This window comes from Capricornis sumatraensis, chromosome 8, assembly GCF_032405125.1.
Source record: "Capricornis sumatraensis isolate serow.1 chromosome 8, serow.2, whole genome shotgun sequence".
In the NCBI taxonomy this organism is placed as follows: Eukaryota; Metazoa; Chordata; class Mammalia; order Artiodactyla; family Bovidae; genus Capricornis; species Capricornis sumatraensis.
In genome coordinates, this window is record NC_091076.1 from 100,725,247 (window position 1) to 100,740,304 (window position 15,058).

General features: G+C 57.5%; 2 protein-coding genes across 3 annotated transcripts; both read left to right on the top strand.

Moving 5' to 3' along the window:
- Positions 1–2,098: 2,098 nt before the first annotated feature.
- PPP1R27 (protein phosphatase 1 regulatory subunit 27) lies at positions 2,099–2,923 on the top strand. Its single transcript, XM_068979068.1, has 3 exons — positions 2,099–2,288; positions 2,368–2,518; positions 2,800–2,923. The coding sequence occupies exons 1-3, from the start codon at positions 2,099–2,101 to the stop codon at positions 2,921–2,923; spliced, it is 465 nt and encodes a 154-aa protein (XP_068835169.1).
- Positions 2,924–3,564: 641 nt separating this feature from the next.
- MCRIP1 (MAPK regulated corepressor interacting protein 1) lies at positions 3,565–11,512 on the top strand. 2 transcript variants are annotated; one of them, XM_068978254.1, is made up of 5 exons: positions 3,565–3,591; positions 9,481–9,536; positions 9,620–9,738; positions 10,345–10,446; positions 10,632–11,512. In XM_068978254.1, the coding sequence occupies exons 2-5, from the start codon at positions 9,529–9,531 to the stop codon at positions 10,694–10,696; spliced, it is 294 nt and encodes a 97-aa protein (XP_068834355.1). In that variant the 5' UTR covers positions 3,565–3,591; positions 9,481–9,528; the 3' UTR covers positions 10,697–11,512. The 2 variants fall into 2 exon arrangements, with proteins under 2 accessions (XP_068834355.1, XP_068834356.1); XM_068978255.1 differs by lacking the exon at positions 3,565–3,591 and adding an exon at positions 3,959–4,049.
- Positions 11,513–15,058: the final 3,546 nt, after the last annotated feature.

The following is a 15,058-nucleotide window of genomic DNA, read 5'->3' on the forward strand; positions in this document are numbered from 1 at the left end:
AATGCCTTTCAGGCATCTGTGCCTTCTCTGATCCAAATATCCAAACAGAAACCCCACAGCCCAGTTCCTGAGCTCTCTCAGCTCACCTCTAGCAGGATAGAGTGGGAGGGTCCTTCTTGGGGTCACTAGTAGGCCCACCCTGGTTGGGCCTATGGTTTGCCCTATCTGGCCTGAAGCCTGTCACTGGTGGGAAAAACCAGGCTGTTGGTGGCAGCTTCTTCATCCAGTTCTTTCATTTGATCCTCTGAGCATGGCAGGCAGACAGAACTTTCCACAACAGCAGAAAAGGCAATCTTCACATCAAAGGAAAGTTCTGTCTCTGTGTACAGCATGGTATTCTGTCTCTGGGCTTCGTGTAAACATGCTGATAGAAATTGTAGCTGCTCATAAGTGACACAAGTGACCAAGAGTTAGGATCGCCCAGCACTACACTCTGAGCCCGAAATGCAGGAGCCCTGGGAACCACCCCTCCCTTGGGGCCCCGCAGGGCCTGGGCCTGGCGGAGTTTCCCAGGGAACATCAGCAGCAGAGGCAGGAGGAGAAACCCCATCAGGGCAGTGCAGTGTTCTCAGCAGCATTTGGCCCAGGGCTTTACACCTGGAGTGTTGATGAATTTGTTGATTTTGTTGGAACGAGATCAACATGGAGGGGCAAGGGCTTCTCATAACCAAGTTCCTGCCCCCTACTATAGACTGCTGGCCCATCTCCAGCATCCAGGTCTCTTGCCAGCATTAGGGGCCAAACTGCACCCCTCAATATTTATACGCTGAAGTGTTAACTCCGGTATTCCAGCATGTGACCTTATTTGGAAATAGAATCGCTGCAGATGTCACTGGTTAAGATGAGGTCAAACTGGAGTAGGGTGGGCCCTACTCCCTGGACACCAGTAGGCTGGTGTCCTTATTAAAAAGAGAAATTTGGACTTCCCTGGTGGCCCAGTGGTTAAGAAACTGTCTCCCAATGCAGGAGACACAGGTTCAACCCCTGCTCTGGGAAGATTTCACACGCAGAGGGGCAAATAAGCCCCGTGAGCCACAACTATTGAGCCTATGTGTTCTAGAGCTCATGCTCTGCAATGAGAAGCCTCTGCAATGAGAAGCCTGTACACCACAATGAACAGTAGCCGTCGCTCACCGCAACTAGAGAAAGCCAGCGAGCAGCAACAGAGACCCAGTGAAGCCAAAAATACATAAATAAAACTTAAAAAAATTTTTTAAAAATAATATTTGGTTGCACCAGGTCTTCGTTGTGGCATGTGGTATCTTCTATTTCCTTGCAGCATGCAGGATCTTTCCTCATGGCATGCGGGATCTAGTTCCCTGACCAGGGATAAACCCAGCCACCTGCATTGGGAGCAGGGAGTCTTAGCCACGGGACCACCAGGGAAGTTCTGCACTTTGATTCTAATCCGGGAGGTTTCCAAGCAGAAGGGCAGGGCCACTGAAGCCCACATTTTGGGAAAACTGCCCTGAGAGTGATACAAGCCATGATAGAAAGTGACAAATGACAGGGAGATGGGTTGGGCTGGGCCTTCTGTACAGCTTCTGTGTGTTCCCTCAGGTGTGGGGAAGTATCCCCTTGCCTTCCCAGTGGGCAGAGGTAGCTGTGCTTATCACATATCATGCCCTTCTCCCCAAGTTCTCGATACGGAGGGAGACCCTGGTCCTCAATGACCTTGGTTATCTGTCTGCCTTGCTTCTGGGCCTTGCCCTTCTAGTGCTTCTCCTGTCCTCTGTCAAGCACCTTCGAGGTCCAGTTGTGGGGCAGGGAGCAGTGGCCAGGAAGGATCTGACCCCTTTGGCCAGGGACAGCGACAGGTGGGCTGAAAGATGAACCACTAAACATGATCCTGAGGGCAGGGCTGGAGCGGCTCAGTTTCAGCCCCTCGGGTGCGAGCATGACTGCGCAGCTTTATATAGCTCTGCCGGTCCTATATAAGAAGAAGGTGCCCTGGCCAACGGGAGCACGGAGAGCATTGTGGCAGCGGTGCTGGAGGTCACTGTCAGTCAGAAGAGCCTGCACACAGTTCGGGTCCGTGCACCTTCCTTCCCCGAGCAGGAGGGTCCCCACAGGGGTGGCCCAAACCATAGCTGCCAGGATGCCCAGCAGAACAGCCCGCTATGCCCGCTACAGCCCAAGGCAGCGGCGCCGGAGGCTCCTGGCTGATCGCAGCGTGCACTTCCCTAATGACGTCCTGTTCTTGGACCACATCCGCCAAGGCGACCTGGAGCAGGTGGGGCGCTTCATCCGGACTCGGAAGGTCTCCCTGGACACCATCTACCCCTCGGGTGAGTGCCTGCGGGGCCAGTGAGGCTCTGTGGGGTGGCAGGGGAAGGCCTGAGCCTTGACCCCTCCTGTCCTGTCCAGGCCTGGCTGCCCTTCATGAAGCGGTGCTTTCTGGAAACCTCGAGTGCGTGAAGCTGCTAGTCAAATACGGGGCAGACATTCATCAGCGAGACGAGACAGGCTGGACACCCCTGCACATCGCCTGCAGTGACGGATACCCTGATATAGCCAGGTGAGAGGGTGGCCTCAAGGATGTAGTCGCCCCAAAGGTGGCCCTGCTAGTGTAGCTAAAAACCCTAAGGGCTTCTGTAACCTCCTTTCTGCCCTGTTGCCTCCCAAGAGCAAACTGCAAAAGTTAGCAAAACTTCCAAAGGGTCGGTTTCTTTCTCCTCACCTCACCTGGAAAGAGAAAAAACAGGTAGATCTCAGAACCACAGGCTGCTACCTTCAGGCAGGGGTGAGCATTCTCCGGGCCACATTCCCTCCTCAACCAGGGCTGCCCTTTGCACCCAGGTACCTCATTTCCCTGGGGGCGGACAGAGAAGCGGCGAACGACGATGGAGATCTGCCTTCAGACCTCATTGACCCGGAATTCAAGGACTTGGTGGAGCTATTCAAAGGGACTAAGATGGACTGAGCCCAGCCCTGCCCTCCCAGGGCGCTAGCTCTGCCTGGAGAAGTCAGGTGCCCATCTCCCCGGGAAGCCAGGAGTGCCCCACCAGCTGGGCTATGGGCCGGCCAGACTGGCCGGGACCCCACACAAGGGCAAAAGCCCTCCCCTCTCCCAACCGCGGCCTGGGTTTTTCTTCGGGTGAATTTTTTTTTTATTGCTATACTTTTTACTTTTTCAATAAACGTGATTCCTAAGCCCGTGGTGATGGCCTGATTACTGGAAATCGTCCTGTCCCAGTCCTTCGGCTCCGTTTGCTCCGGTGGTCAGCGGACAACCGCCGTCCACTCTGGTCTGAGGATCCTGCAGTGTCGGAGCAAGGAGCTAGAGTCTCGCGGGTCCCGACCGCCGGTCCCTGCCGTCCATCGATCCCGCTACCCCCAGGCCCTGTCTGTCCCAGAACTCCGACCCCGCTGGCCCAGGAGACTGGCCTCGACATCCCTCGTCCCGGGCTGGCAGGAACTCCAGGAACCCCAGACCCCAGCCTCTAGGCCCCAGCCCCTCGGCCCCGGCCCTCAGTCTCCGCCCCTCCGCGCGCCGGCGGTCACGTGACCTGCGCCAGTGCGCGTGCGCGGCGGCGACGCATCACTTCCGGCCGGGCCCCTGGCAGCGGCGGCGGCGGCCGAGAGGGCGAGGTGAGGCGGTAGCGGCGGGGGCGGGGCGGGCGCGGCCCGGACCCGCCCTGGCGCGGCTGCCGCGAGGGGAGGGCCCCGGGCTGGGTCGCGGGGTTCCCGGCCCGCCGCGGCGGAGGCTAGGGAGGGGCGCGGCGAGGCGGGGCGGGCCCGCGGGGCAAGGGGCTCAGAGGGAGTAGCGGGCCGCCGTTCTCCGTCCCTGAAGCTGCCGCCTCCTCGTCTCCCGGGGAGCAACCCTGACGATGCTTCCTGACTGGAAGCGCGGCCGGCCGGGTTCCCACGGTTCGCTCTCCGCCGCCGTCCCGCGTATCCCACGCTCCTGATCTCCGAGCCGGGCGAGGCAGTGTCAGGGCAGGGAAGGGGATAAAAGGCTGCCAGTCCTCGGGGAGCTCACCGGAACCCCGGGGGATGCCGGGGTGGGCGGGGACCGCCATGGGAAGGCCGCGAACGAAGCAACCCAGGTTTGTGAGAAACTTCAGGTAACGCGGAGGCGCACAAGTCGTATCCCCCACCTGCCTCCTAGGAAGACTTCCCAGAGAAGATGGTCTTGAGCCGGGCCCCCAGGGCCGGGGCGATGATTTTGGGCAGATGGGACATTTTGAGTAAAAGCCTTTGAGGTGTCAGGGGGAGTGTCCAGAGCTTTTAGAAAGCAGTGCGGGTGGGGAGGGAAGGGTCAGGCGCCAAGTCTTGAAGGAGAAGGTTTGATTTGGGGTGAGTGGAAGGGCTGGCGAGATTGCCAAGTGAGGAAGAAGGGGAATGCATACATTGGGGTTTGTTGCTTGGGAGGGAAGCTGCTGCTGTCACCAAGGAAAGAGGGAGAGGGGTGGTGCAGTGCTTAGAGGCTTCGCCTGGGTCTCTTCAAGGGTCGCCAGGCCCATTTGGTATCTAAAACAGCAGTGTCCTGCTGGTACTTGCTTGAGTGGTTGATTGCCTTCTAAAAGTCTCATTGGTAGAAACTGGGCTGTTGAGAGCCCCAAAGACACAGAATATGAAGGGGAAGTGGAGTCTTGAGAAAATTTGAGTACCTATCAACATTTTTAAAGTAACACAGAGTGGCTGCAATTGCATCATTGATTCTAACTCCGGAATATCCATTGTCACTTTTCCAGACAACAGAATATCATCTCACCTCCTGCCTTTAGACATATGGCTGTGTGTGGGGACAGAGTTCAAGACTGGCAGTCTGGATACTGGGCTTTGGGCTCCCTTTCCCGCATTCCTCCTCCCGGGCAGTCTCTGAAGCCCTTTTTTCCCCATGAAAGAGCAAGGTGCTGTATAGATCCATCCAGGAAGAGTCCCTCCCTGTCTCTAAGCAGAACCACATTGGTGCCAGGGGTCTGGAACCTGCCAGGGGTACAAGCAAAGGCAGAGGCAGTCTCTGGGGTGCTCAGGGCAGCTCAGCCATCCTAGCCTAGCCCTGATTTCTGTGGCCTGGGAGGCTGAGAGGTTGGGAGTCTCTTGGGGCCCAGACCCCACTCTGCTGAGTGGCAGGTTGCTTCATCCGCTAAACCTCCAAAGTGGGGTTTATTGGTGTTCTCCCTGGCTCAGTGCACTGGCTGCGCCACAGTTGGCCCTTGGCTGCTGCCTCTCCACAGTGTCTCATGTTTGTGGGTCTACACCATGCCTGAGGAAACTCTGCATTCAGTTTGCCCAAGCCTGTCCTGGCTCACAGTTCATAATCAAGAGCAGCCCTTTTACGCTCAGAAATGCCCAGTTGCATGATACATTCCTTCTATGATTGCCCTATCCACTGTCTCGTTGGATAAGCAGCCAGAGAGATTTTGTTTGAGGTTGTGGCCTCATGTGGCTGTACTTGGGTCCCTTTGAGCAGGAAGGCCTGGTGAACATTCTTGGGGGTTGTTTTGGCTCAGATGGGGATTCCATGGCCCATAGAAGGAAGAGACCTGCCCAGGGGTGACAGCAGCAATGGATGACCCCCAGTCACGGAGTGGTTCTGGACCCTGCCGGGTGCTGAGCATGTAGCCCACTGGCTGCTATGGGCTAGGCTGTTGTGGACAACAGTCAGGGCCTGTGGAGTACACCAGGGGACTTTGTGTGGTTCTCTGTGACTCTGGCAGCAGCAGAGGTGACTCTGTGGCTCAGACTGGGTTTGGGATGGGCTGGGAGCCCAGTAGCTGGTGACACCCACACCTGGTGAATTAGATTATGGCCAGACTGAGGGCTTGATGGCAGTAGAAGGCCCTGGTATTGTCCGAGTGGGGAGTGACTTGGGTGGGGGCAGGTTTTGGGAAGATCACACTGGCATCACGTGTACCAGGGATGGAGAAGGGTAGTGCAGGGTACTGTCCCGACATGAATTGGAGAGTGAGCAGTGGATGTCGGATGGGTGGGAATGGGAAGAAGTAACTGAAGAGCACATACACGTAGGTGGAGGCTTGGGGTCTGTGGGCTGAGGGGAACCTCTTTGCATCATCAGATCTGAGACCTCAGTAGTGTGAGCTGGGCCTCACAAACTCCACCGAGCATGAAAAAACAGTGCTAACCTTTGTGCTGGCAATTGCCAGATACAACCTGATTTCAAAGCTATTAAAAGGGTAAAAAAGTTTTTCAGAGTTGATGGGATGTAGTATATGTAGTGAGGTTTTGAGCTCCAGTCTTCAGGAAATAATTGTCCCTGATAATCATGGTAAACAAAAGTCGGAAAGCAAACAAGAGGAGGGAGATGTTTGCAGAAGTAGATACTCCCTCCCCACTGGCCAGATGGACTGGAAACTCCAACCTCAGGGGACTCGTGGGCTACTGGGCCTTGTTAGGTGTCCCTGGCGCTTTTCCAGGCCTGCCATTCTCCCCAGCCTGCTGGTTGCCTGGCTCCTCTGCAGTCACCTCTGTAGAGGCCCTGCTCAGCACTTTGCTCAGACAGTAAATGTGCTCGAGTTTCCCTTTGCTTCACGACACACAACCACTGTCAGCCCAGGCCTCACGCCTCTCTTCACAACCAGTTGTCAGGGACGGGCAGTCTTGGCCGAAGGTCCACTTCCTCCCCTTGCTCCGCTGAGCCCCTTCATGCTAGGTCATTGGAGATTTTGTCATGGTGGCTCAGCGGTCACCTCTCTGCCCTGGCCTTCCTTGAGTCCAACTGCCCTCTTAGACATCTCCCTGACCTTGTTTGGTCTCCCTTGTCCACGCCTTTGCGGCTCAGCCCTCTCCATTGGACAGCCGTGTGTCCCCAGGCTTCTGTTTTTAGCATCAGTGGTATGATTCGCCCGCCGTTGCCATGGCTCATACTTAAAACTGTCACCTCCTGGGGCGGAAACAGGCCCAGTGTATATGGGCCCCTTTCATTGATTCTTCCCTCGGCCCAGACAAGTGCTATTTCTCTGGTTGCTCCTGTGCACCTCTCGGTAGCCACCAGGCCCTTTCCTTTGGGTACATCCTGGAACTGGAATGGCTGTCACGGGGCTTGCATATTTGTTAGATTTTTCCAGGAAATTTCCTTTGGGGTCAGCATGGGGGGCCCAACTCCTTGGAGGAGGTGATGAAGGTGAGCGAGTGCAGCTCACTGTCCCTCTGTCTTCAGGGGAGCAGCAGGCCCTGGCCTCGCGGGAAGCTGCTGGTACACTCAGGTGAAGCCCTTGGTGTCCCTGCATCCTGCAGGAAGCAGGGTATCCCTGTGGGCGGGGCGGGGCCAGCCTGAGGTCCTAAGGAGAAAGGCCCCTGGAGGGAGGCTGAGCTGCTGGGAGAAGACGGAGGACTCGGGGTTCCTCATGAGTAGGAACCAGCTGGTAGGATGGTAGGACACAGGCCATTAAAGACAGACCTGGTTGGGTGTGACCTCCCCCATCGAGAGGAGGCAGACAATAACTCCTTTTTAAAAAGTCCTTTTACTCATTCTTCAAGTCCCAAGGACATGAGAGCCTGCGGGTGTTTTGCCCCTGGCCAAGGGACTTCCTGGCCGCTCTGTCCAGGGCACCAGAAACCTCGTTAACTCAAGTAGCACATCTGTGTGGACAGGTGCTTGATGACAGGTACATAGCTCCACGGCTCATGGGGCATTCTAGCCTCTGGTCAGGAAGCACAGCCAGTGGGGGCAGCAAGGGGTGGGTTCCCACTGTGGAGACCGAACGCTCCAGGGGCCTGGGGCCCAGGCCTTGGGAATGCGGAGACCAAGGGAAGCAGGTGAGGCGCTCAGAGAACCCCAGAGCCATGTGTGCATGTGTGTGTGTGCAATCAGGGCAACAGGAGCTGGAAGGGGCTGGCCTCTGAGTTAGGCCTGAGACTGAACGGGGGCCCTGGACCAAAGTCAGGCACCCATAAAGGCCAGGCAGCCCTCAGGCTGTGACCAGAGGAGACCAAGGCCGAGGCTGCCCTGGAAAGAAGAAGCCCTGGAGATGGGCAAAGCTGGGAAGGCAGGTACCCTGAAGAAGTGGCCCCCGAGGTCTGAGAGGACAGACTGCAGGAGGGATGAGGGGGCCTGGGCAGGAGGGGCCAGCCTGGGTTGGGTGGGGGCTGGCTGATCCTCCAGGCGCCTCCCTCCTATTGCTTAATTGAAGCCTCCCACCTCGTTGCACTGCCAACAGCCCCTTGAGACGTGAGTGTTCTTGAGCCCCTTCAGTGTCCCCAGGGCACCCTCAGGCCAGAGAAGGCTTTCCCTCTGTGCTCTGGTGTCTGTGGGACTGGCGCCTGGACAGGAGAATCATAGGCAGTGAGATCCCTCGAGTCCAAGAAGGGAGAGGTCCCTTTGTGAGGAGCGGGGCCCCTCTCCTGGAAGGGCGTAGGCTTCTATGTGCCCCCTGGGAAGCTGGCTTTATTCTTTGTCGTTACTACCTCAACTTGTAGGCTGTTTTACCTGTGCAGATTTTTTTCCCCAGCTGGGCTGTGCAGCATGTGTGATCTCAGTTCCCTCCCAGGGATCGACTTCATGGCTTCTGCAATGGGAGCACAGTGTCTTAACCCCTGGACTGCTAGGGAAGTCCCCCTGTGCGGGTGTTTAGATGCCAAAGGAGCCAGAGAGCAAGTATCCACTGGGTCTCATCTTCCAGGCTCTTCAGGAGGGGCTGTGGCTACATGCTCTGAGCATTCTGGGGCCCCCCGACTTCAGGGCTGGGGAGGGGTGGCACTTGTGCTCACAGGCCCTTCCCAGGCTTCCCCCATCCCCAGCACCTGGGGTTGGCCTACTCTGGGGCAAGGCCAGGCCTGGGACTAGCCCTGTGCAACTGGCTTCCTCACCCTGCGGTGTGTGTCCTCAGCCAGAGAGGGGACTTTGTCCAGTTGGGCAGTTTTGAGAGTGAGTCTAAAAATAGACCCCCATCCAGGGCTGTCTGGTTCCTGGGCTAAGAGAGCCTGTAAACAGGACACACCCCAGAGTCTCAGTCACTAGGATTGGCCTGATGGCTTCCTCCAGGCTCACAGCCCTCCCTCAGCCCTCCTGTCACACCCTGGGGACCAGGAACCCGGGCAGGCACTTTTCCCATTGGGAAGCATATCCCCATTTTACAGATAGGAAACTGAGGCTCAGTGGGAACAAGCTACTAGGTCCTGTAGGCCGTGAGGGCACTGGACGACTGCGGGCCTTTCCTGCAGCCCCGCGCTCTATCAGGAGTGGTGTTCGGAGACTTGAACTAAGAATATCAACAGGGCTTCCCGACCCTGGGGTAGATGTGTTCCCTGGGCCGCGGTGGTCTAAGCATGGGGTCCACTTGGAGCTCAAGCTGCTGACTTGAGCCTGTTGGTGGCCCCTGGCTGCATTTGGCTAACGGTACTGTACCCTTAGCCAGCTGGATTGTGGCTCGACCCTATCTCCTGGAAGGCAGGGAGATCACAGTTAAAGGGAAGAGGCAAATACCCCCACGCCCTTCCCATCCCTGGACCCTTCTGGAGAGGGTGGCAGGGTGGCCTCTATCCCACTCCTATGTCATGGGGCTTCCCTTCCAGAGGCCGAGGGGATCCGGCAGTGGAGTGCGAGGACCAGACACCCCAGCGATGACCAGGTGGGTCTTAGGTAGTGGAGTGACCTCCAGGTGTGGGGGGGTCCTGCCCTGTAGCCCCTCCTCACGGGCCGGGCTCCCCCCAGTTCCCCCGTCTCCAGAGTTGTCTACAACGGCAAGAGGAACAGTAGCCCCCGCTCTCCCCCCAACAGCAGTGAGATCTTCACCCCAGCCCACGAGGAGAATGTGCGCTTCATTTACGAAGGTATACGGGCTGTCCGCAGCCAGCCCCCCTGAGCCCCTTCGCCCCCTGTACTCCTGTGGGGTGTGGAGACCCAGTTCTGGCCGTGGGTGTGCATGGTTAGCACTATGGTGTTCCTGAACGGCAACACCCCAGAAGAGGCAATGTGTGGAGTCAGTGGTGTTTGCTTGGGAAGAGGGGTGCCATGGAAGATGGCATACCCTGGGGAACCTGGGGTGTCTTGGAGGTGGTGTGGTGGAGGTGTGAGCACGTGTGCACAGCATTTATGCTGGGAGGTGGGGGACGGAGGACCTGGAGGAAGTGGTGTACCCTAGTGGGTCTCAGAAGCCTCTGTGACTGCAGCTCTGGTCATGGTACCATGAGGTCGAAAGGGGCATGACTTGGGCAGGGCTCCTCGAGGGAGCAGGGTTTGTTGAGGACAACTTCAGGTTAGGAGCAGGCTGGACTTGGGGGCCAGAAACTGTTGAAGTGGGAGTTTGGGCTCGGGGGGCCTGCGGGGCCACTCGGAGGGGAGGGACAGGGCAGGAGCGGGTGCCATCCGCTTGGACACTGACGGGGCCGGATGGCAGGCCCAGGGGTAGGGGCCCTGACCACCCCTGCTTCCTGCAGCCTGGCAGGGTGTGGAGCGGGACCTGCGCAGCCAGATGTCGGGCAGCGAGCGGGGCCTGGTGGAGGAGTACGTGGAGAAGGTCCCTAACCCCAGCTTGAAGAGTAAGTGGGGCTGCCCTAGGCGGGAGGGGCCGACCAGGGGGGCAGGAAGGCCCACCCACCGGCTGCTTCCAAGACAGCCTGGTGGGGTGGCCCGGATCCCAGGGCTTTCAGAGGCAAGGGCAGGACAAGGGACAGACCCTGCCTCTCCACCTGCACCTACCACTGACCATCCTGTCCCTCGGCAGCCTTCAAGCCCATCGACCTGAGCGACCTGAAGCGCCGGAACACGCAGGACGCCAAGAAGTCCTAAGGCGCGCCAGTGCCCCTCCCCCGGCCTCCGGGAGATCTGGGTGCAGCCTGCCGCTGGCCACCGCCTCTCCTGTGGGCTCAGCTCCTGGGAGGGGGAGGGGGCCTTGCTCCCAGTGGGCCGAAAATCCCAGGACCAGGACAGGCATGATTGATGGCCAAGGCCTGCCCCTCCTCCCCGAACCTTTCCTTTCCTCTCGGGGTATCTCAGGTTGCCCCTGTCCCCAGGAGGGCCTCGGCCCTGCCAGCCCATGCCTGCCCCCCCACCCCCGGGGGCCTGGCTGGGCCTTTGGAGCTGCTGGTCCTGCCTGCCCCCAGGGCCTCGACCCTGATTCTTGTCACCTTCTCCTGCCTCCACCCCTGACCCCTGGCCACTTCCAGGATCAGGAGGGAGATGAGGGGCCTCCTTGTTGTCTCCTGTGCTGTGGGACTGGGCTGGTTTTGTCCTGAAGTGGCCAGGAGCCAGGACAGGGTGGTCCCACCCACACCCAGCATGGGTCCCTCACCGACCCCTGCTGGATCTGTGGCCGTGGCACGGGGAGCATCTGACCCCCCACCCCACTGTCCGTCCTGGCCCCTTCCTTGTCAGCTTCAGGATGACACCAGCTCTCCGGGCCTGGCACACTGCTGGGTGCCCCCTCCAAAGGTTCTAGGCAGCCAGGTCTGGCCCTCCTTTGGGAAGGGGCATGGGGCTGGCCTGAGCTGACGAGGCTACCCAGTGGGTCCTGCTCTGTGTGGTGAGTTGGGAGGGTCTTCAGGGCCATTTTTTTTCTTCCTGTGCCCTGCAGATCCAGGTGTCTGACTGGAACCTGAGGACCAGTAAATAAAGGCGGGGTGGCATTGGCTTGGCAACTTGGTCTCTGAGGCCCCTGTCTTGGCTGCCCACACGGGGCTGGAAGTCCAAGGCCCAGAAGTTCCGTCTGATCCCTGGGCTCCACCAGGGGGCTTGGGCTTCTGGAGGGCAGTGGGAGGTGGAGGTGGGGGCCCTGGAGGTAACACATCCCTCAGCAGCACTGGGTCCTTGGGGGGTGGCCTGTCTGCTGTCCAGGGAGGGTGGCTGCTGGACTTGGAGAGCCCCAGGGCACTTGACCTTCAGACCTGGACGTAGCCCTGGCAGAGAAGCCAAACCGGAATTTATTTCGGGAACAGCCTTTCCTGTTAGAGTATTCTGGGGCCCCAGCGGCCCCACAGGTGGCTCTGGGAGACGTCTTCTCCTGGAGGGGGTTCCCCAGGGATGAGGGCACAGGAAGGATGGTTCATGCAATAAGCAGCAGCCAGTGGGCGTTGGCTGGTGCCAGGCCCTGAGCCAAGTTCCTGTAACCACACAGGCCTGCTTGCTCCCCAGGGACCTATGGGGCATCCTGCCAAGGGTTTGAGTGCCTGCTGGGCTGGGTCACCCACACAGCCCCCATGCCTGTGGCTGGAAGAGGTGGGTGTGGCCTGGCTGGGGTTCAGGGCCCTGTGGCCAGAGGCTGAGTGGGCGCACGGGCACATGTACCCTCCACCCAGCATGTCCAAGACCACTGAGGATGGGGTGATGGTCAGCCAGCAGAGATCCCCCGTTGGGGAAGGGGAGGAGTGGGCCTGAACCCAGCCAAGCCACTGCTGCACGTGTGGCATTGAGCAAGCTGCTGAGTCTCAAAGCCTCAGTTTTCTGAAGTGGAGGTTAGCGCCTTCCTCTGGGTGGCTGCTGAGTATGAGGGCCTGCTGCCACGATAGTTCTCATGGATGCTCTTGACAGGGCCCTTGGCCCACAAGACTGCGGGGGCCTGGATGTCTGCCCTCCTGCAGCCACGGACCTGGCCTTGCTGTGACTCTGGGACATGTAACACTGCTGTGCTGCCTGTTTCCTGTTTAAAGTGGGGATTTGGGCTGTGGCGACTGGAAGGCCTCCCCCTGAAGGGGTGTTCAGGCCCCCTGGCAGCACACTGGAAACATCTAATACGTTGCGTTGGTTAAAAATCGACCCAACCTTGCTCCCAGCCCTCTCTAGGTCGTCATCCGTCCTGTGGGGTTGGAAAGTGGGAATGGTGGCACCCTGGGCCCCCAGCGTCTGGGCCTCCGCTGTCTATAGCCACCCAAGCCTCGAGGCCTTTTCATTCCTACTGTCCCCGCCAACTTAAGGTTTTCTGAGGAAGAGGCCCAGGCCTGGAGTCTTCAGAGGTGGGAATGTGGTTAATGGGCCGTGCCAGGGTTGCGGGGGACGGGTGTTGAACTCCGGGGCAGTGGTGATAGAATCCTCACCAGCACGATGGGCTGCCTGGTCGACCCTGAGTGGCTGGAGACACCTCCCCTACCATCAGACAGTGAGGGCAGAGGAGATGAGGGAGTGTCCTGGTGGATGGGTTACCCACATCTGCATCACGTTCTACCCTTGGCAGTGCCACGCACATCTCTCTCTGCTTTTATTCTGTGCTGGCAACTTGGTCGGGGATGGGGTTATTACCATGAAACCTCAGGGAGGGGGCGATTTTATTGCCCTGATCGTCCATATGAGGGAATGTTGACCTGCTGTAGGAGACTGGCCATTATCTGATTTTTAAGCTTGTTTATCGAAATCTGAGTTTAGCACGTACTTGCTGAGCCATGTACTCTGAGCATGTTCGTGTGTATTGAGCATAAACAATTCTCCAGTGTCAGGTAATACCCAGTCCATAGTCCCCTACTGTCGACAATAATGTATTCCTCGAGGGTTATAGACTCAGAAAGGCCAAGTGCCTCAGCTGCATCAGCCTGATGGATCCCTTCAGTCTGTCTTAGTCACAGTACTGCCTCCTACATTTTCCCTCCGTTTATGATTGAAGACTCCCTGGATACCTGATATTGGAGTTTCCCAAATTCCGGTTTTGGCTGGTTGCATCATTGTAGTGTTAACAGGCTCCTCTGTTCCCTGGGTTTCTGTAAACTGAGGTGAGACAGCCATGATGGGATTCATTGGAGCAGACTTCGGGTTATAAAGGGATTGCTCTCACTGCTCTTGAGAACAGGCCATAAGACTCAGGGTAGAAGTGGGGAGACCTGTTAGGAGGGCTACCTCTGGTGAATTGGAGGAGGAAGCAGCTGGGTAAGGGGGCAGGTAAGGAGCATAACGTGGGCAGTGGAATTCGAGATCCCATTGGATGTCTTATGTAGAGGTGGCAAGTGGGAAGCTGAGTCTAGTGTGGATCTGGAGGGGCCACAGGTTGGAGATAAAAGTTGGGAGTAATTTTAATGTTGAAGAAGGGAGAAGGGTAGGACCTGATACCGGGTCCCTGCATTCAGGGAAGGGAGGAGGAAGCAGGATAGGGGACTGAGAGCAGTGGAGAGCAAGGTAAGAGAAAGGGCGGCCAGGGGAGGGCCCAGGACTGAAGGCTGCTGCAGTGTCCAGGAGGAGGCCCAGGCAGCCAGAGAGTTTGGCCAGGTGCAGCCCTCAGACCTCTGACTCACCTAGAGGCAACCACTTTCAACTTTTCGGCTGATACTTTTGTATTTCTGTTTTTCAATATCATACATGAACTGTGCTTCTTGGTTCTCCCCTTTGCTTCTTACCCCCAGCCCAACTCATTTGCATGCGTGCTCAGTCATGTCCGACTCTGCAACCCATGGACTGTAGCCCCGTCCTCTGTCCATGGGATTCTCCAGGCAGGAATACTGGAGTGGATTGCCATTTCCTTCTCCAGGGGATCTTCCCGACTCCAGGGATCAAACCCACTTCTCTTATGTTTCTTGAATTGGCAGGAGGATTCTTTACTACTGGCACTGCACACGTTTTTACCATCCACTGTCCTCCCTAGATAGTTTTTTTTTTTTCTCTCATAACTTTGGTTACATCAGTGTTGAGTATTTAAATTATGATGTCTATGTGTTCAGAGCTGAGCCATGTGGTAAACTGATTTCTGCTCAGCTTTCTGTTCTTGAAGTTATTAATTTCCGCCTTTTTTCATTTGCTTAGTTTTCTGTGTACTAACACTAAAGACCTGAACTCTCCACCAGGTTATCTAAATCTCTTCTCAGTGTGTTCAGTCACTTTAATCCCCTTGAGGTGTCTCTCCTGTAAACTTGGCCCTGCTTAAGGCGGCCTCCCCCAGTGACCCACTCTGCCTGGCACACTAGTGCCATCCTGGGGGTGCCCATCACTCCCTTAGGTGTGATCTTTATTGTAGTCCCTCTGAGTGCTACGCACACACAAACACACACACACATGCTGGGTAGTTCCCATGCTTTTTGTGGGGGAAGGGCGTGAGATGAAGGGCTCGGGTGGAGGTGGGAAGGGAAGCAGAAATGGCGAAGGGGCAGAGAGCCTGGAATGTTCATCTTCCTGAATGCAGGGTGATGCTGTGTGGGTGCTGGGTCCTGCTTTGGAAAGTGGGTTCCCCCACTGGTAGCC

Excerpts from the sequence above, each read along its gene's own strand:
- MCRIP1 (XM_068978254.1), top strand. Across the intron at positions 9,739-10,344 it reads TGTGCGCTTCATTTACGAAG|CCTGGCAGGGTGTGGAGCGG; the intron begins GTATACGGGCTG and ends TGCTTCCTGCAG. Across the intron at positions 10,447-10,631 it reads CCCTAACCCCAGCTTGAAGA|CCTTCAAGCCCATCGACCTG; the intron begins GTAAGTGGGGCT and ends GTCCCTCGGCAG.
- PPP1R27 (XM_068979068.1), top strand. The coding sequence starts at position 2,099 with ATGCCCAGCAGAACAGCCCGCTATGCCCGCTACAGCCCAAGGCAGCGG. Across the intron at positions 2,289-2,367 it reads GGACACCATCTACCCCTCGG|GCCTGGCTGCCCTTCATGAA; the intron begins GTGAGTGCCTGC and ends TGTCCTGTCCAG. Across the intron at positions 2,519-2,799 it reads GGATACCCTGATATAGCCAG|GTACCTCATTTCCCTGGGGG; the intron begins GTGAGAGGGTGG and ends CTTTGCACCCAG.